This window comes from Canis aureus, chromosome 13 (assembly GCF_053574225.1).
Source record: "Canis aureus isolate CA01 chromosome 13, VMU_Caureus_v.1.0, whole genome shotgun sequence".
In the NCBI taxonomy this organism is placed as follows: Eukaryota; Metazoa; Chordata; class Mammalia; order Carnivora; family Canidae; genus Canis; species Canis aureus.
In genome coordinates, this window is record NC_135623.1 from 61334108 (window position 1) to 61353884 (window position 19777).

General features: G+C 34.7%; 1 protein-coding gene across 3 annotated transcripts in view; it reads left to right on the forward strand.

The window, feature by feature from the left end:
* The window catches only part of GRIA2 (glutamate ionotropic receptor AMPA type subunit 2), a 150023-nt gene that overhangs the window by 105497 nt on the left and 24749 nt on the right, over positions 1–19777 (forward strand). For all 3 annotated transcript variants that reach the window (XM_077846498.1, XM_077846499.1, XM_077846497.1), the window contains 6 exons: positions 5212–5379; positions 5633–5737; positions 6422–6532; positions 7995–8201; positions 8703–9073; positions 13630–13828. In XM_077846498.1, coding sequence (XP_077702624.1) covers positions 5212–5379; positions 5633–5737; positions 6422–6532; positions 7995–8201; positions 8703–9073; positions 13630–13828 — 1161 coding nt within the window. The remainder of the gene's footprint in view (positions 1–5211; positions 5380–5632; positions 5738–6421; positions 6533–7994; positions 8202–8702; positions 9074–13629; positions 13829–19777) is intronic.

The following is a 19777-nucleotide window of genomic DNA, read 5'->3' on the forward strand; positions in this document are numbered from 1 at the left end:
TGCCAAATTGTCTCCCAAAGTGGCTGTACCATTTGCATTCTCACTAGCAGTGAGAGTTCCTGTTGCTCCACTGATGTTGAGTTTCTGTGAATATATTGTGACTTTGTGCAGTGAAGTTTCAAAGGGCACATATTCAACAAGCTCTAAGCAGCCACACGGCTTCTCATTTCCTGTAACTGTACTCATTTGATGCGGTGTTTGCCGAAAAGGAGACCCACTGTCCCAGTGTGCCCAGTACTGAGGAGTTTCCTGGGACTGCAGACTTCCTGCTTAAAATGGGAATAGTACCTGGCAAACCAGAATGGTTGATTACCATCATTGCCCCAGAAACACAGGGGTCTGGATTCAAACTCCACCTTAATTTTTTGTGACCCTGGGCAAAATGTAACTTGTTAACTTGTAATCTTCATCTATAAAACTGGAACAAAAATATTCGTTGCATAGAATTTTTTTAAAAAGACTTATGAGGAAACCACCAGCTCAAGTTTGGCATGTAGAGAACTAGGTCAACATAAATTCTTTTTTCTTCACCAGCTTTTCCAATTCTACTATGACATAGAAGAGGCATTGCTTTTCTTATTTCATTGGTAAGATTCCTTGCTCACAGCAATTGAGCAGTAAATGATAAAATCAGGGCTTGGGCCCTGTCTTCTGATGATATGTTCAATGCTTTCTAAAGTGGATACAATTCAATTTCAAGTATCAAGGAAAATTTGGAAAGTGGCCATTCCTAGTAAGTTTTTAGCACTTTTATAATATCTAAAGTCTGGTCCTTTTTCTTTGGATGTTTTCTACTTTAGCACAGTACAGATAACATATGTTTAGGAATAGGTGCTGTCATAATAATGACCCATAAAATGTTACATTATAGCCTATTTATCCTTTTTATATGTTCATTAAATTCTAAGCATACATAGAACTTCTTTTCATTCCTTTTTTTTTTTTTTTTTGGCTCTCAGAATACTGTTTCCTGGTTCCAGTGATTACAGGAACGTATTATTGAATAATGTCTGATGACTGTTGGGCATAACAAACATGTTTAAAATGCATATTTCATTTTGTTTTAGAAAAATGTCTCAATAAATATACATTTCAAATGGGATAAAAAATGCTTTTGGAAAATGGACCATAAAAATGTTTTCCCAGATTTCTTCTTAAAGTGTGGATATGATGCGATTGTGATACAGCACTGCAAAACATAATGCCCCCCCCCACTGAATTATAAATTTCCAGCTCAGCTGAGGGATTTCACAGAACATAAACATCGGGGCAGAGATGATGCATTTGTTTTCAAAGAAGGAGATAGTTACATTGCCATCATGTTCCCTTCAAATTAATTTACATCTAGTTTAGTGAATGGAAAAATAAAACTGAAACATCCAACTCTCCAATCAAAAATATGAATATATTTGTTTAGAAAACTAAACGAGCCACATGTGTAGAACATAAACAAAGAAGAACTCTGGATACAGTGTCTGCTTATTTTCTCTCAGTCCAGAATTGTGTTTCTATGATTGTGACTTTTAATTTAAAACAATAATAGGCTGGAGACTTGATTAAATTTGAACATTTGAACATTTGAAAAAGGGTGAAAGGATTTTTCTTCTTAGTGTGTTCATGCTCCGCATAATTGTAACATGCTGCATGGACCTCAGTGCTTTTTAGTTCATTCAACCTAATCTTATTTTTTAATGTAGTTCGCCAACATTTATAGACCTCTAAAACATTTAGCAGATGGCTTTATAGATTTCTCATAGTAATGTAGTAATGTGAGCGGCTGACTCAATGAAGATTTTGGCTTTTAACTATTACCATGACTTTTTTAATGTGCATTGCAGTACTTCTTTTTTTAATATCCAATTTATTCAATTTAGGCTCTGTTTCCTATTCAATGACCTAGACTTTATTTTAAAAATTAGGTTGGCAATGAAGTAATTACTAAATAAGAAAGCAAATCAATCAAATTTTTTTTTCTCTTAGGAGAATAGAAACAAACATCCATGTATGACAGATAAATCCTGATGTCTTATCTTATTTCTCCAGATCTTTTCTTAAGTAGATAGGATTTAAATAATGTCTTGATTACCATAATATAGTTTTTCTTAAAAAACAGTACAGGAGTATTCTAGAATACTTGGAAAAATATAATCATGTATGCTTCCTCCCTATTTTTAGAACCATTTTTTTCTATTTTTCTTTCTCCTATCTGTTCAAAGGATATTACTATTTTTTTTTACCACTGATTAATCAATAAAGAGGGTGTTTTTTAATTTAGTTGTAATAATGTTTTTCACTAATTTTATAATTGACTATTCATATTGTTATATAACCTTTATTAGTATCACTTTTTAATGGCATTATACTTTCTTAAAGCAGAAAGTATAGATTTTAAACATTCCTCTCACTTTCAGAAATGTGAGTTGTTTTGAAACATGGATGGATTTGTCACATACTATATTTTGCTAATTTCTCTCATGTACAGTTTGGAGAAAAAGGTTACAGATTTTTTGGAAAAAATGGTGATGGGTTTTATTTAAATGTGTCTCATTGAGATATCTGTGAGAGACTCAAATGAAACCATCTGGGGTATAATCTGAATATGTAGTGGACTCACATACAGGCCTGCAAATCCATTGCTTAAGTGGTATCACATGAGACAGTAAGAAAACCTAGAGGTAAATATGAATATTTTATTACAGTTTACAGCACTCAGTGCACACGACCTCAAAATCATTTTCTCTCTTTCTTATTCCTACCAGTCTTCCCATCAAATTTGACTCATTCATATGGTCAAATGAAAGTGATTCAACTAAACTAATATAAGCAAAGATTAAATGATGATAAGCTCACACTGCTGTTTTAGTATTAGAAAAATGGAGGCTTACAAAATTTCTGGATGCGTGGAGGGGATGATTCATACTACATAAACTATCTTTCATTTGCCTTACTGTAAGATCTCTCTATTAAAAGGATAAATCTGACATCTATCTACCATCAGACTGATTTGTAACATTATGATAGGCATATTGCAATGATCTGTTCATACATCTTTTCATTAGACTGGAAGAGAATGTGAATTGTGTTGTAAAGATAGGGTCCATATCAAGGTGTCTGGCTTCCCTGCCTGCATTCTTTCCTTCCTTCCTAAGTCTTTTCGATGTGTCTGGCTCTGCCCTGAGCTCTGAGAATTCAGGGGCGACAGATGAGTTTTCTACTTTCCTAGGGTAAATATTCCAGTGGGGAAGAGAGATGAAATAGAGAAATAAAGAATGAGTGAACAAGATATTCAGATACTGGTAGAGACTATGAAGAAAATAAATAAGGTCATGTGAAGGGGAGTGACTGGGACCATGCTGGGCAGGAAGGAAATCATTGCGGAAGTAACGTTTGAGCACATACATGTAATTTAAAGCCACGAACTGAGTGAGACCACTTAGAGCAAGGAAAGTTGATGTGGAATGACAAGCTTAGTAAATTCTTAAATTTTCTAATGAAGGAAACAGGAAAAAAAAAAGAAGTGAGTATTGGAAGGATATGTAAACCTAAGAAGCAGTTATTGTATCTGTCATCTATCTATCTATCTATCTATCTATCTATCTATCTATCTATCTATCAATCTGCCATCATCATCTATCTCTATTTGTGTCAGGAGATATCACAACATTTGAAGTGCTAAAGATGACCCAGTAGAGAGAGAAAAAAAGCTGATGCAGGATATTCAGAGCATAATTGTAGATGAAATGTCCTTAGAAAGATTCAAAGGACTGCATTGGTGCACTGTTGGAGTGTCTGTCCCCATGTAGCAGCTTGGCCACCTCATGTGTCATCAACTCAGGAAGGAAACAGAGATAATGTGATCTTGGCAGCTTCATGGTTGAAAGATAAAGGATGTCTGTCTGGAGGCTTCTATTTTTTTGGTAACACGTAGGCAAGATATTCAGCAGGAACTCAGAGAAAGAGGAATGTGCAGAGCTGTAGGTATTTGAGGACAGAAGAAAAGAGAAGGTATAAAATAGTCATTTTTGAGAGTGGAAGAACTAAGTTACTAAAGAAAGGAGAGGATGATTTGGAAAAACTAAGCACCCATTTTGGATTTGTGGTTAAGAATTTTAGGGTGTCATAAAATCAGTATGATATTGCATTTTTTTGTGCAGTGTCACTGAACTTTTGTTGCCCAGAGATTGAAAAATGCTCAAGAACAGAAATTTCCTCAGTATTCGTTAGAGTTTTTATGTAAAACTTTTTTTGTAAAAATGTGATTTATCATTAACAGTAGCAGCATGATACATTTGGTACATAGTGGTATACATACATGCATGTAATAATGCCTATTCAGGCATTATTATGACAATGCTTCATACTCTTAGACAATCTTTTATTCTGTTTGGCCCCCAGCTCCTGTAATAATCCTACTGCTGTCCCACTGGGATTTGAATACCATAGATTTGGTACCAATGTTATTTTATCACAGACTGTTCAAGTATGAAGGTAGTATAGAAATTATGAAATTTGGACACCTGGGTGGCTCAGTGGTTGAGCCTTTGGCTCAAGGCATGATCCTGGAAGTCCCAGGATCAAGTCCCACGTCAGGGTCCCCACATGGAGCCTGCTTCCCCTTCTTCCTGTATCTCTGCCTCTCCCTGTGTCTCTCATGAATAAATAAAATCTTTAAAAAAAGAAATTATGAAATTTGATGTTCTTCTTCTTGATTACCATAACCACCTAGGGAATCTTTAAAAACAAACATTTCAAAGACTATTGCAGATCTATGTGAGCATCACTGAAGTAGAATTAGAGACTTCAACTAATCCATATTCTTTCCCTATTGCCAAATGAATACCTCATTAGTAGAGGAATGTTTATTTGTAAATTTGATAATTTCCTAGATCCCCAGATCAGGCCATAAAGTGATGCTCTACCGAGAAATTGGTTCGAAAAGAAAATATACAGGTATTAGAAAGGTCTCACCCAAAATAGCTAAGATACAAACGTAATAGGACATACTTATTGTCAAGAGGATGCTCCACAGTCCAATATTCTGCACCCCCCTCCCCCAGATTCTTCGACTTCTAGATGCAGGAATTGTGTCTGAATTCTTGGACTTCACGTGATATGGTGTTGTATGGTGGCCAGCTGCAGGCCAGATGGCCAGTGTGCGGTCAGTCTCTGGATTTTTTCCTATTCTTATGAAATGTGTGTGATGCTTTTCAGTATACTTCTGCTCTGACCTATGACGCTGTTCAAGTGATGACTGAAGCTTTCCGCAACCTACGGAAGCAGAGAATTGAGATCTCCCGGAGGGGGAATGCAGGAGATTGCCTCGCAAACCCAGCAGTCCCCTGGGGACAAGGCGTAGAAATAGAAAGGGCCCTCAAACAGGTTAGTCACTCCAAATGTTTGTGAATTTACTTCACAGTGGACACTATTTTTTTCCCCTCTAAGTTCATCTCCTAGCTATGTTTAATGTAAAGTGAATATTATTTCCTAATTGCACAGAGGTAGGTTGGAGCATGAAAAGAAATCTTATACATGTAGTTTTCTTAACTTGAGCTCAGTGAGAGTAATCTGTACAGTTTGTGTCTTTAGTTCGAGTAAATTGATAACTGTGCTACTTTCCCAATTTCCTTGTCAGGTTCAGGTTGAAGGTCTCTCAGGAAATATAAAATTTGACCAGAACGGGAAAAGGATAAACTATACAATTAACATCATGGAACTCAAAACTAATGGGCCCCGGAAGGTAAATCATTAGTGATCTAAAGGCAGTTTTCTCTGTGCGAGGAGGTGAGTTAGCTAACCCATCACCTCTTCTTCCAGAGAGTCCTGGAAATGTATGTTCACATAGGTCGAGCTTAACTACTTCAAGAAACAGATGTATTTTTAATTATTTTTTCTAAATCTAACCCATTCATTTCTGGTAAGTAATACGGAAATGTAATCTTTAAACAACTGTGTATAGAACTGTTTTTTGTTCTGTTTTGTTTTTTGATTGAGGTATAAGAAGTTTAATGATAAGAAAAGGAACCATCACTGACAGTTTATGGTTCAGAAGACAAAACATAGCTGGTGCACATAGGCATTAATATTTTAATTCGACACGTTTCTTTTACCTGTTATGGATAAAATTCCATTGCTTGGATTTCATTTCTATTTCTGTATGCTCACTACCAAACAAATTTCCCTGGGAAAATATGAGAAGTGAACATGAAGAGACAAGCCGTTTTTTAAGAATTGCTACTGTTTCATAGTTTTTATAATCCCTCTTTCTGGTAGAGTCACAAAAATAGAAGATACATCTTTGTTAAGAAGAAACTTAGTTAATGTAGATATAATTTTTGACTCATACATGAGTTTGAAGTTATTCAGTGCTTGGCTAATAGAAAGATCATTTTTCCATGTGCCTATCTTCTGTAACCTTTTTCAGATCGGATACTGGAGTGAAGTGGACAAAATGGTTGTTACCCTTACTGAGCTCCCTTCTGGAAACGATACTTCCGGGCTTGAGAATAAGACTGTTGTTGTCACTACAATTTTGGTAATAAGCTATGGATGCCTATGCTTTACTGCAGTTTTTCTTACAAAAAATATCTGCCATCTGGCATTGCTTTTTGTATTTTAGGATCATAACTAATGTAGTGCTGCTTTTGCACTGTTTAATCATGTATAGCATATTTACTCCATCAAAAGGACTACACAGGCATTAGCTAAAGCATCCAAAATATTTCCTATCCTCTTCAACACTGAAATTTAGCTTGACAGATAATTCATGCACTGGTGCGTCCGCAAGTGTGAACAACTGGGGAAAAGTCTGGAAGAGCGTTCCTTGTATTTCCTCACTTGCTTTACCTTTCACTTCCCATGCAGTTCTGGTATCTTTACATGTATTAATAATGTTGGCAACATCTCTTTCTTTGTAAGATGAACTCCTTAAAGATAAGGATCATTTTCCTTCTTTTTAACCCCAAATCTCAACACAGTTGTTGGCACATAGCCAGCTCTGAATGAATGAGACAAAATTGAACTGAATCTTGACCATGTAGGCTCTGGAGAGATGGAAGGTAGGTGTAGATCATTGTGGCAAGTTGTTGGTACAGTGAGATGGAGGAAATGGGGTTCACTAATAGTGCATGATTTTGTGACAAAATAATTATATTTTATTTTACTATGTAGTGAGAAGAAAATTAGAGATAGTTAATAGGGATTTGGATAAAAACATTGGTTGGCATTTGGAAATATCTTAATAGGCGTAATCTAGACATGTGAGGGCTTTTGCCTCAATCATGCCATTGAGAGGGACTATCTCACTGAACTCTCAAGTATGCTTGATACCACTTTCCGATAGAGAATATTGGGCTATGCTGAAGCATTTTCATACTTCTTTTTTCTTATATTTACAGGGGGAAGCTACTCTCCAACCTTGTATTATTATTCTAGGATATTGTATCTCATAGATGAAGTGAGACATGAAATCTGAGAGGGTAGCATCAATACATCACCATGGCAATGATTCTTGTAGTCTGTCCATTACTGCCTATGAACCTGATTTCCACATGAACCTTATCCTTGAAGCAGCAATCCACAGGGTTTTGGGTGAATGCTGGTTCTTGAGGTCAGCATAGTCCTAACCTAGATTAAGAGTGTAGTGGATCCAGAGTTCAATAAAACAGATGTTAAGCAGCGTTAATCCATCCTAAGCTCTAGGAGTCAACAAACATGACAAAGGGACATGCCAACAGTTTATGCTTTTGAGTTTCTTGCTTACTTTGGCATGGCTAGGTACACACCATATTAATAAAATACAATGCTAGACATTTGAGAACCTTTTTTTTTTCAAAAGCATTATGCTTAATTTTTTTCTACTGATATTTTCCATCATTCTTGTTCTATGATTTCTCTGGCTAAGAGATAATAATTCAATCAGAAGACTTGATTCAGTGAGAGTAGTTACCACAGCTATTTCTTTTTTTAATCAATGAAAGCACTGTCTTTCCATATAGGAATCTCCATATGTTATGATGAAGAAAAACCATGAAATGCTTGAAGGCAATGAGCGTTATGAGGGCTACTGTGTTGACTTGGCTGCAGAAATCGCCAAACATTGTGGGTTCAAGTACAAGTTGACAATTGTTGGGGATGGCAAGTATGGGGCCAGGGATGCTGACACGAAAATTTGGAATGGGATGGTTGGAGAACTTGTATATGGGGTAAGTATAGCTCTTCTCCCAGATAAAGTCATGCAGTTTGAGCTCTTGTTGACAGAATGCCTCCCTTCCCCATAAAGTACCTATATCTGAGATTGTTGGTTTCCCACAATCCCGAAGAGTACTATCATATTTCCTTGTGAACATCTGAAAATTAAGGATAAAGTCAGAAGCAAACAGACATACTAAATGAGACAGGCATTCTATCTGTCTTGAAGCATATGAACCATATGCATTGTTCAAAGGCTACAAGGGCATAGATGCAGTGTAGAGATGTAATTATCATCATCAAGTCAAATGGGTGGACTGTGTATTTATAAAAAGGAAGAATATTTGGGGAACAAATTGCTTTTTTGCTTATTCTTTACTGGGACTCCAGCAGGGAAATAATTATTGACTTTCTCCTAATTTCCTTTCCTTCCCTTTTGTAACCATGTAGTGTAACCATGATTCCTTTCTGACCATGACTCTGGGTACTATTACTTTCATTTGTTTCCCTTACAGAAAGCAGACATTGCAATTGCTCCATTAACTATTACCCTTGTGAGAGAAGAGGTGATTGACTTCTCAAAGCCCTTTATGAGCCTCGGGATATCTATCATGATCAAGAAGCCTCAGAAGTCCAAACCAGGAGTGTTTTCATTTCTTGATCCTTTAGCCTATGAGATCTGGATGTGCATTGTTTTTGCCTACATTGGGGTCAGTGTAGTTTTATTCCTGGTCAGCAGATTTAGCCCCTACGAGTGGCACACTGAGGAGTTTGAAGATGGAAGAGAAACACAAAGTAGTGAATCAACTAATGAATTTGGGATTTTTAATAGTCTCTGGTTTTCCTTGGGTGCCTTTATGCAGCAAGGATGCGATATTTCGCCAAGGTTGGTTACTCACCTGCTTCAACTTTGTGCATTTTAGGTCTCAAGCAGATATTCATGGTGTTTATGAATTCACTATAAAGAACTAAACAGCTGCTGACTACCTGTCCAAGCAGTTTAAGACTCAAGGACAGACCCTTACCGTTGGCATAAGTCTGTGAAATACTTGAGCAATGTTCTAAGAATGTTGATCATGTATTTTCTGGTGAAATTATACACACCATGGAGAGGCTATAAAATGCATAAGGTTCCTATCATTCCATGCCTTCTTGGAGGGGTACCGTGTTTTTGCTGCATATTCTCATTTTACAGTCATCTGTGTGTTGATCCACAGACCTGTATATGGGAAAATGGGCAACATTACTTATTAACTACAAAAGCAACAACTTGTTTACAGAACTTCATTGGCACACATCCCATCTCTTTTATTTTCCCATTATTAGCTCATGTGAATGATATCAGAAAGATATTGTAAAATTTGCTTTTTTTTAAAGATTAGGTTGCTGAATTAAAGGGAACATATGATAATGTGTCTTCCAAGTATTTAGAAATACATAGTTGAGTAATAATGATGACTGATTCATTGCAGCTTGTGCCAAATTGAATAGCAATACACACACATAATGGAATAAATTTCTGCACCTCTAGTCTCATAATGATATGTTAGTTTCTGCACTAGGATGCCTAAATATAATGAATATCTCACAAAATATATTTTGCCTTTGTTCATGTTACATACATGAATAAGAAGGATAGCCGTATCTGGCTCTTCAGAAGAATAAATCATGCTTTTTCTAGTGTGATCTTTTCAAATTTATTATTTTTTTTATCTTTTCAAATTTAAAGCCTAAATTATGGTCTACATTTGATCTAAGTTTGATTACTTTCCTTTGATTCTATGGGATATCTTAATAACTAGTAAAGGGGAAGGCTTTTCTAATCCTATTTCATTATATTGTTAGTTTTTGAGCACTTTGGAGATAACTGATTAATATCAAAAAACTATACGAGAAACTCAAAAATTTGTCTTTTATAGTGTTGTATACTCCACCCAGTGAGATAAATTAAATGTATCGTGTATGCAGAAATGATTAATGGCTTACTTTTCTGTTGATAGGACACATTGTTATGAATTATTTGGACCTAAACAATCTTAACTCCCTGTGACTTCTTTATGGAACTGCACTGAATCAGAAATATGCCAATGGTATTTGCATGGCATATATGTATAATAATTTTAATATAGAGTACAGAGCATTACAGAAATACATAGTAATGTTATATATAACAATATTATATATATAATTATGATGAGCTCTGACAAAATATATGACATTCATAGGTTTATCTCTGTATTTAGTTTATCTGATTTAAGTTAACATAAAGAGAAGTTTCTAATAATGAGGGAGAAAATACTAACTAAATGGGGATCTCAGAGAATATTTGGGTCCATAAATAATAATAAAATTATTCATCCTGGGTACAATGGCTACTGAGGTGTAACGTTACTTTAATCCTGAGATATAAGGCAATTATCCTAGGGTAACATTAACTATGCTCTGCCTTTTGAGTAAGTGAGGAGAAGTATATGAGAATCATTATAAAGTAAGATCTATTGATCTGGGTTCCTGTAGATGGATCCTTAGGTTTGTTTGCCTTACTCCTCCTGCATCGTGGCTCTGAGTTAGTCGTTTTGGTGTCCAGTGCTTGTCAAGGAACAGAAAACATATTAATAGGGCCTGAAGCAGAGGGCACATCTAACAATCTGTGTTACCCCAAGGTCCACCATGACATAACTTTCAACAAGCCCGTTTAGTAAAATATGGCCTTTTTTTTCTGTGCATTTGATTTCATTCATGAGTCATGACTTACTACAATTTTGCATATAATAATTTTTATAATTTTTATTTCCTGGTAAGATAAATAGATTTCAGGTAGTATATTTTTCCTTGTTATAAACTGATTTATTTTATGCCACAGAATATATATGAGCAAAGTTCGCTTTGCTAAAAAATTTTCAGTGTACATATCTTTCATTCTGTATTGTGTGTTTAAATATTGAACACACTGCATAATATTTGCAGATTTCATAATTTTCTTTAAACAAACCAAACTATCTTTTTTTACAATGCAATACTGGTTACTCCAGGTTAGAAAAGAAGAATAGAGAAACCTAGTATCTAATAATGGTGATGATGATGATGATAATGATGATTCATGAAATACACAGATCACTTTGAGATGCTCTTTAAATATTTTGAAAGATATTTATCACCTCTTTTCAAGTAGAATATGGTATGGAACTATATTATTAATATTAATGGAACATTTAAATTTTAATCTGGAACGATTTATTGAACTGAATCAGTCATTTTTCTGAAATTAAGTTTCAAGTGTTTTAACTATAGTTGTCTGAAGCCTAGAACCACAGAAACTGTGAGAGCAAAAATGCTATAAAGTTGACTTTTGTTTTCCTGCTTGCCTCTGTTTTTTCCCCTAATATCTCAAAAGGATTCCAATGCATAAAAATGTCATTATTAAAACAATTATTTAATAGAGATTTAAAAGAAACGGTAGAATAAAAATAAAGAAATGATAGCATGTGTGTTTATTTGCTCCATGAGTGCAGGTTCAGGGAGGTGAAGGTTTGTTTTTAATTAGAGAAACCATTTTTGTCTCTCACTGTGAGACATAAATTGAATTTTCCCCCTGCATAAAATTTCTCAGGAACTCTTTATGAAACATTAATTGATCCTTTGAAAACACTTATGAATGAATAATAAATTGCTCAAGAATTTTCTGTTTTGAATGATGTATAAGTACAGCTAATTTTTTGAGTTTCTTGTGAAACTTTAAATAAATTGGCATATTTAAGCTCATTAAATCTGACATAAGCCATGGAATAGAAAACAGCTTATGTCTTTAACTTGTGTTTAATTTACAAGTGGGATAGAATTATTATAAAAATGATTCTGAAATACACTGCCAATTACCATGCAGTGTATAATGTCAAAGCAATTACCAAGAAGTCGGTTTTGTTTTATGGGATTTCAGCTGCCCTCTTAAATATGGGATACATGTCCTATAATTATACCTTCCATTGTTATGGAATAAATAGTGAACATTTTGAGAGTGGCTGTGTCTACACAAGAGGTTTCTTAAATTTAAAATGTATTTAATATCCTTTTTGGGATATAAGAGAGTAGTTCATTTTTTCCATCCAGTCATATTTATTTAATTCTTTGCATCTCTCAGAGACTATGAATAAGACTCTTAATTATATTCTTTTTCATTGCTTGCTGTCTCTCTTTCACTTTTAGCAATAGATGTACTTATCAAAAAAATCTTTACTTTTAAATTAGCTTCCCACTTTTTCTTAGCCTCTAGAAGAGTTTGTTCTACAAATATTACCCAATCATTTGATACAGTATCTATTTCATCAAAAAGTGTTATTTCTTACTGTAAAATGTCAAGAGGTCTGTTTTAGGCCATAAATTACCAAACATTTGTAATTTAAATTTTTAGAAATGTTACCTCTTCACTGTAGCAAGTTTAATTGTTAGGCATAAAAGTTATTAACCCAAAATGTTATTAGATTGTTAATATTACTTAAATTCCTTAATATGTAGAATCCCACCAAATCTTTCAAAATAATAGACTATGTATCTATTTCCATATCTACAGATCTACCTAAGTTTCAAAGTACATTATTTGGAATCTATTAAGCTTTTAAAAAGTATTTTACATATGAATTTATGGTCAAAGAAATATTGCTATTTTATTATGTTGCAAATTAGGAATTTGTATCTTGGCAGACTTTTAAATGTCTAATTTTGTTTTCCTTGAGTTTTCTTTTTTTCTTAAGCAGGAGGCACAGAGGAACAGGGTGGTAGCAGTCCATGCCATGAAGCCTCAGATTTTTGTTCATTAACAAATATGTTTTGTGTCACCCCTTTGTTTATTGTGTCATTTTTTTCCCATTTTTCTATCCTGCACTGTATCTAAAACCTATGTTTTTGCACACACAAAAACTCAATGAAATTTGGGACATTTTTGAGGGTTTTGGAACTTTATTGGCTAAATTAAAGGGAGGGTTTCTTCTGTTTAGAGCTACATCTATGGTGCATGTTCTTTTATTTTTAATACTTGATTTTGTTTGTCAGCATTATTGTGAGTTTTATGAGTGATCTTAAATCCTCTTGTTCATATTTACTTATGTCAAGAATGAATAGTAGGATGGGCATTGGCAGGATTATTTGCACATTTCTTGAAATTGCTTCATTATGAAATTTCATACTATAGACGATTTGGGTATTATAACTATGAAGGAATCTGAGGAATCCAAAGTTTTGGCCTCTAGGTAGCTTATTAAATTTAGCTAATCTGTACTCCTTACCCAAAATGCTTAATAATTTCTAGTTCTATTAACTAGCAGATATATTGAAAAGTATAAAGTTAAATATGCCCATATAAGTCAATATTTGCATAATACTGCTAACTTGGTTTTTTTATTAGGTCATTCATTTCACTTTACAAATCCATTTCATACTTGTTATTAGATCCCTCTCTGGGCGCATTGTTGGAGGTGTGTGGTGGTTCTTTACCCTGATCATAATCTCCTCCTACACGGCTAACTTAGCTGCCTTCCTGACTGTAGAGAGGATGGTGTCTCCCATCGAAAGTGCTGAGGATCTTTCTAAGCAAACAGAAATTGCTTATGGAACATTAGACTCTGGATCCACTAAAGAGTTTTTCAGGGTAAGAGATTCTGCTTTGTTAACTTTTGATTTTGATCTTAAAATGTAACCATTTTAAATTTTGTCCTCCCTCACTCCCTCCTGTACTGTACACAAAGGTACCATGTAGTGACCCCCATCTGTCTCTAACTCTATTTCTGTTCTTGACCTTGTCTCTATACCCCTCCTTTCTCCATCCCTATCCTCAGCTCCATCTCTATTTTCTCTTGCCTAACTCCTTAGGAGGAAAACACAACATTACAATAGAATTATAGCTTCATAAAGATTGTTTCAAAAATAATTAAATTTAACTATACTTTGCTTCAATTTTGTTTCAAAAGTGTGTTTTCTTTAAATTTTAAATAAGCATGACTGTCATATATTTTACATAGTTTACAGTTGAAGACTCACTTTAAAATCCGTTATGTTAATTCTGTGTCAGGAGACAGATTAAATAAATGTGTGAAAATTCTGAATTTTTTAAAAACTCTCCAAGGAAAGGCTAGCAAAGTTCTTCAACTTCCTAACTTTTAAAATGGCGGAATTATAATGTGTCTATTTTTTTTTAATTTTTTAAAATTTATTTATGATAGTCACACAGAGAGAGAGAGAGAGAGAGAGAGAGGCAGAGACACAGGCAGAGGGAGAAGCAGGCTCCATGCACTGGGAGCCCAACGTGGGATTCGATCCCTGGTCTCCAGGATCGCGCCCTGGGCCAAAGGCAGGCACTAAACCGCTGCGCCACCCAGGGATCCCCTATAATGTGTCTATTAAGCATATTTTACTTTTCAAAAAAAATTGTGGCCTTACAGTATTTATTTATAGGACAAGCCCAAAAACCTGATGTCCGTATAATTTTCTTTCACTATACTATTTTCTCTATATAAGAACTCATTCTATTAAAATTTTTAAATACAGCTGATAAACTTAGATCTCAAGCCAATATATATATAAAACATACAGTGATCCCTGATAATACAACAAAATCTTTGAATGCATCTGAATTTGCTTGAGTGAGATCTAGGATCTAGTGAGAATTAGGATTAGGACTTCAACTTCGAGTTGAAGTAGTAGAGTATACTTTGAAGACTGTTTCATCCATGTTGCCTCTGGTGGCAATTTCCAGATACTTCAGCTGAGCTGAAATATGGTAGGAGAACAAGTGTGAGGGAGCAGACCATAGCTGATAACATAATAATCTGAGTATGTATAGGGAGGGCAGGACCTTGATCCTTTCTTTAAGCACAGCAATTTAAGCACAGAAGTGTGATCAATCAATAGGCAGCTACTTTGATTTTAATGCAGTTTTCTGTATGAATGTTATAATACAGATTTGCTACTAATGAAAACTTGTTTTAATTTATGAACATATATGTAATATGCATATAAATACTCTTAAGGGAGCAAATGTTCTAACTTGATCATACAATGGACCTATTAAATCAGAAGAGTGCATGATTCTCTATTAGAAGTGTATTTTGAAGCAGTTTTTATTATTTGTATACTAGTAGGACTTGGATTTATTGTATTTATATATTTTATTCATATTCTTCCTTTGAAGTAAATGAAATAGGTGAATGAAGAAAGGCACCCGCTATATATCATGGTTTACTTATTAGTGCTACTTAATGTTAGTTAAAATAATCTTGTTTCTAGACACTGTCCTACAGATTAGTGTATATATGTTGAGAGTTACTGTCATTAGCTTGTTTGCACAACAGCAGTACTAAGCACTCTTATCAACTGTACATTGACATTTCCAGAGCTTTGCAGTATACCATAACTCAGTCAGTCATAGAAACATATATGTAATAATCAAGATGCTAAGATTTCATGGTCGGTACACTCACGTTCCCTAGTAGACACGAGGAGAAGGCTAGGTGACTCTGGGAAAAGAATGCTGTAATTCTTGTGTTTCAGTGCACTAATTCCATGGAGACCATGTTCCAATATGCAGTATATTTGTGACTATGTATATACACTTGCCAACACAATTTGTGGTGTGCCATTTGACAATGTAAGATTGTGGAGCTTACCCTTCCTAAAGTAATAGGGAAGTGATATTGAGTAATTAGGCAAACTGATAACTTCTATTAGCACAGCTTCCCAAAGCAGTTACTTATGCTTTATTTATTTATTTATTTATTTATTTATTTATTTATTTATTTATTTTTAAAGATTTTATTTATTTATTCATGAGAGACACGGGGTGGGGGGGTGGGCAGAGAAATAGGAAGAGGGAGAAGCAGGCTCTCTGCAGGGAGCATATTGTGGGACTTGATCCTGGAGCTCGGGGATCACACCCTGAGCTGAAGGCAGATGCTCAACCCCTCAGCCACCCAGGCATCCTTCTCTTTGCTTATTTTTTGTTAAAGTATAATTAACATACAGTGTTATATATAGTAGCTTCAAGTGTACAATAAAATGATTCAGCAATTCTCTACATTACTCAGTGCTCATAACGACAAGTGCTTTCTCAGTCCTCTTTATCTACTTTACCCATTGCCCCCAACCCCACAATCACCAGTTTGTTCTCTGTATTTAAGAGTCTGGGTTTTTTTTCTTTGTTTGCTTGTTTGTTTTGTTTCTTAAATTCCACATATAATTGAAATGGTATGATATCTGTCTTTGTCTGACTTATTCTACTTAGCATTATTCCCATGCAGTCCTTATGGCTGAGTAATATTCCGTGTTAGATATCCCATCTTCTTTATCCTGTTATCTTTTTGAATCTGACAATACTTCTCCCTGATAATCATGTCAGTGGTTTTTGTTTGCATATGCATTATTAAGCCAAAGCTCAGATAATTTTGTGGACTTGACCAAATTCAGCAGCTAATAAGTGTGCTGAGGTCTTATACTCTCTAGGGTTCTTTTAATGTCCGTTTTTTTTTTTTTTTTTAAACTTGCAGAGAGAGGTGTTTGGATTTATTTTGCTGCTGTGCCCAGGCTCAGTTTTGGTTACATCTATGTTTGCTTGTGTGGTATTAGATAATTATAATGGTAGAAAGTCAGGCAGGGCTTCACAATTCCTCTTGACACCCCTTCCAAAGGAACTGTTGATGAATCAACTTTGGTTAGTTCTAAATGCATATAGCATTGCAGCCAGCTTATGTGTGTAGAAGAAGAGCATGGATTTCAAAGTACTGATGGGCCACACTGTTTATTCTATTAATATTGATTGCCAGTACTAACATCATCACATCATGTAACAGCACACATCACCAAAGTGGAAAGGAGCTTGTCATGTTAATTCTCCCATTGACATTTATGACAATAAATGTAATTATTTACATTTATTGTAATTTGAGAAATTACAGATACAAAAGGTTTGTTTCTGGAAGTTGGATTAAATAAAAGGGTACTGCTAAATCATGAGTAATTTTGAATAATTTTGCTAACCATGTTAATGTTTGAGAATTGGGTGCCATGATGCTAATAGTGAGGAGAATCTTATTTTAGTTTTTGACTCCCCAAAATATTTTCTAGGATGCTGTGGCTTTCCAGTTGTATTCATCACGCCTCATACCTTTTCACAGAAAGTTGATAGCAATAGTATAGGAAGATCGAATAAAGAGATGCTCTTTCCAAAAAAAGAATTTCTCTTTAGAGTGTTATGTAAAATGTATTGAGTAAGGTGAAACGGACTCATAGACATTATAAAAGCAAAATATAATTGATTTTCATTAGAATTCTTTCCCTTAAATCCGAGGGTATATGATAATTTGTCTGTTAGCTGTAGTCTGGTTGAATTTTTAAGCTTCTGGTGGAAAGTGTTACACAGAAAATTCTCCCTGTTTCTATTCCTAAAATTAATATGCACCACACATCTTGGGCCATCCTCTCTCTCAACTGTCCTTTAGTACTAGGCATGCCTGGGGCTCCTGTAGAGTGGATTCAGGACAGAGTGAAAGCTGGCAGATTGATTATCATGGTGCCTGGTCTGTCAGGAAAGGGGATCTAGATGGAGTGGGCTGAAGTTTGACTGAAGACTTGTATGCTTTGTTCCCTGGCCATCTGTTGTGCTTACTTTGAGATCTAAGAGAACCAATTACATGTGGAAGAGAAATATTTACCATTTTTACCATTTGCTAGTATTTAAAGTTCTAACAGTTATCTTATGTTTCCGAATATGGCTTAATCTGGCTTTGTTGAAAACGCTTTCCTTATTACAATGTTTACAACTAGGGATCTTATTTATTTATATTAGTAAAAATTTTCTACTGTTCCAAAGGTTGTCAAGCCAGTTTTTTGTTTTTATCACAGCAAGAGCCTTAGATTTAGTCACTGGAGAAATTGATTTGAGAAGCCAGGTCATGGTCTAAATTTTAAAGATATAGGACTAGCTAAGGAATGAAAAATAGTTTGTTGTCTTTTGTCTGAATATAACAAATGTTTCCTAAAGGTGTATCTTTGTTGGGATGAAAGCATATTATTTAAAATTATAAGATGAATATTTTATCCCCTTTATAGGGACCTATCTGTTTTGTCCTAAGATGATATGAGTTACCCAGTTTAAGTCTAAGGAATTTTCAGATTTCAGGTAAATAACTTAATGAACTATGTTATTATAATATCACTTTAGTAAAGTCCATAAGTGTGCATCCGGTTCAGAATTCCAATTTCAGCTCTAAATTTTCTAATTTAAAATTAGTGATAACCAGTAAAACAAATATGAATGAAATACTTTTTTCTGCGAGAGAGTGACAGTAAATGGAGACAATCTTGTAACCACCAGGAGGTATAGGGGAAAAGACCCTGCATCTTCATTTTCCAGGGTTTTCTGCTTTATGAAACTCATGTACATTCTTTTACAGAGTGAATGATAAAGTCTGACTCATTTTGGAGCACTGATCATCTCTAATTATAGTGCCACTGTAGCATACCTATAATTAAGAGAGAATTAGGCTTTCAATTATAAACCACTATTTTTAGAGTTTCACATTTTGATAATTTCTTCCCTCAATAAAAGAGGACAGGTCTTGAATTAGATGAGTCTGAAAATGATTTTATAGGAACTATATGCATTAGGTTCCTATTGAAACATAGCTTTGGGGGCTAGGAAATGGCTTTATAAATAGACCTGTCATTCACTAGTCAATCCATGAAACACAATTATTACTTGCAGATAAGAAGTACTTCTTCATGCCTATCCTAAATTCCCCAGACTGCAATCTGTTTATTTGCTCTGGTTTTCTCTGGAAGGATGAGGGCCAGGGTATACCATCTGAATAAGTGATCTACTTTAATTATGCTGACTTTGGAAGAAAAAGATTCTAGAATATTGTCAAAATAAAAGCATTCTTCTCATATAGAGAAATTAACTATTCCATTCTCAGATGGTAAAGTTAGTCTGATAATCCATTAAACTATACTGTTGTTAACCAATATCACAGCAGGACGCCTGGGTGGCTCAGCAGTTGAGGGTCTGCCTTCTACCTGGGGCTTGATCCTGGAGTTCCAGGATCAAGTCCCACATCGTATTCCCTGCATGGAGCCTGCTTCTCCCTCTACCTGTGTCTCTGCTTCTCTCTATGTCTCTCATGAATAAATAAAATCTTAAAAAAAAACCAAAACAGTATCATAGAGTTTTGTAGAGCTTACAAATAGTATAAATGATAGTGTTAATGCAGATGTTTCTTATCTGAGTGAAAACTAGTTTGAAATTTTCCTTTCATATATATATAAATATTCGCATATTAAAATGTTACTATTTATTACCGTATGACATGATCATATGTTTATGATTTGCTATAAATAATCACAATTACTAGAGAATTACAGTAATTTAAATTATATTTTTATTTTATTACATTTATTTATTTATTTATTTATTTATTTAGAGAGGGAAGAGAAAGCTGGGAAGAGGGGCAGAGGGACAGGAAGAAAGAGAATCTTCAGCGGGCTCCACACCCAGTGCAAGCCTGATGTGGGGGCTTGATCTTATAATTCTGAGATCATAACCTGAGCC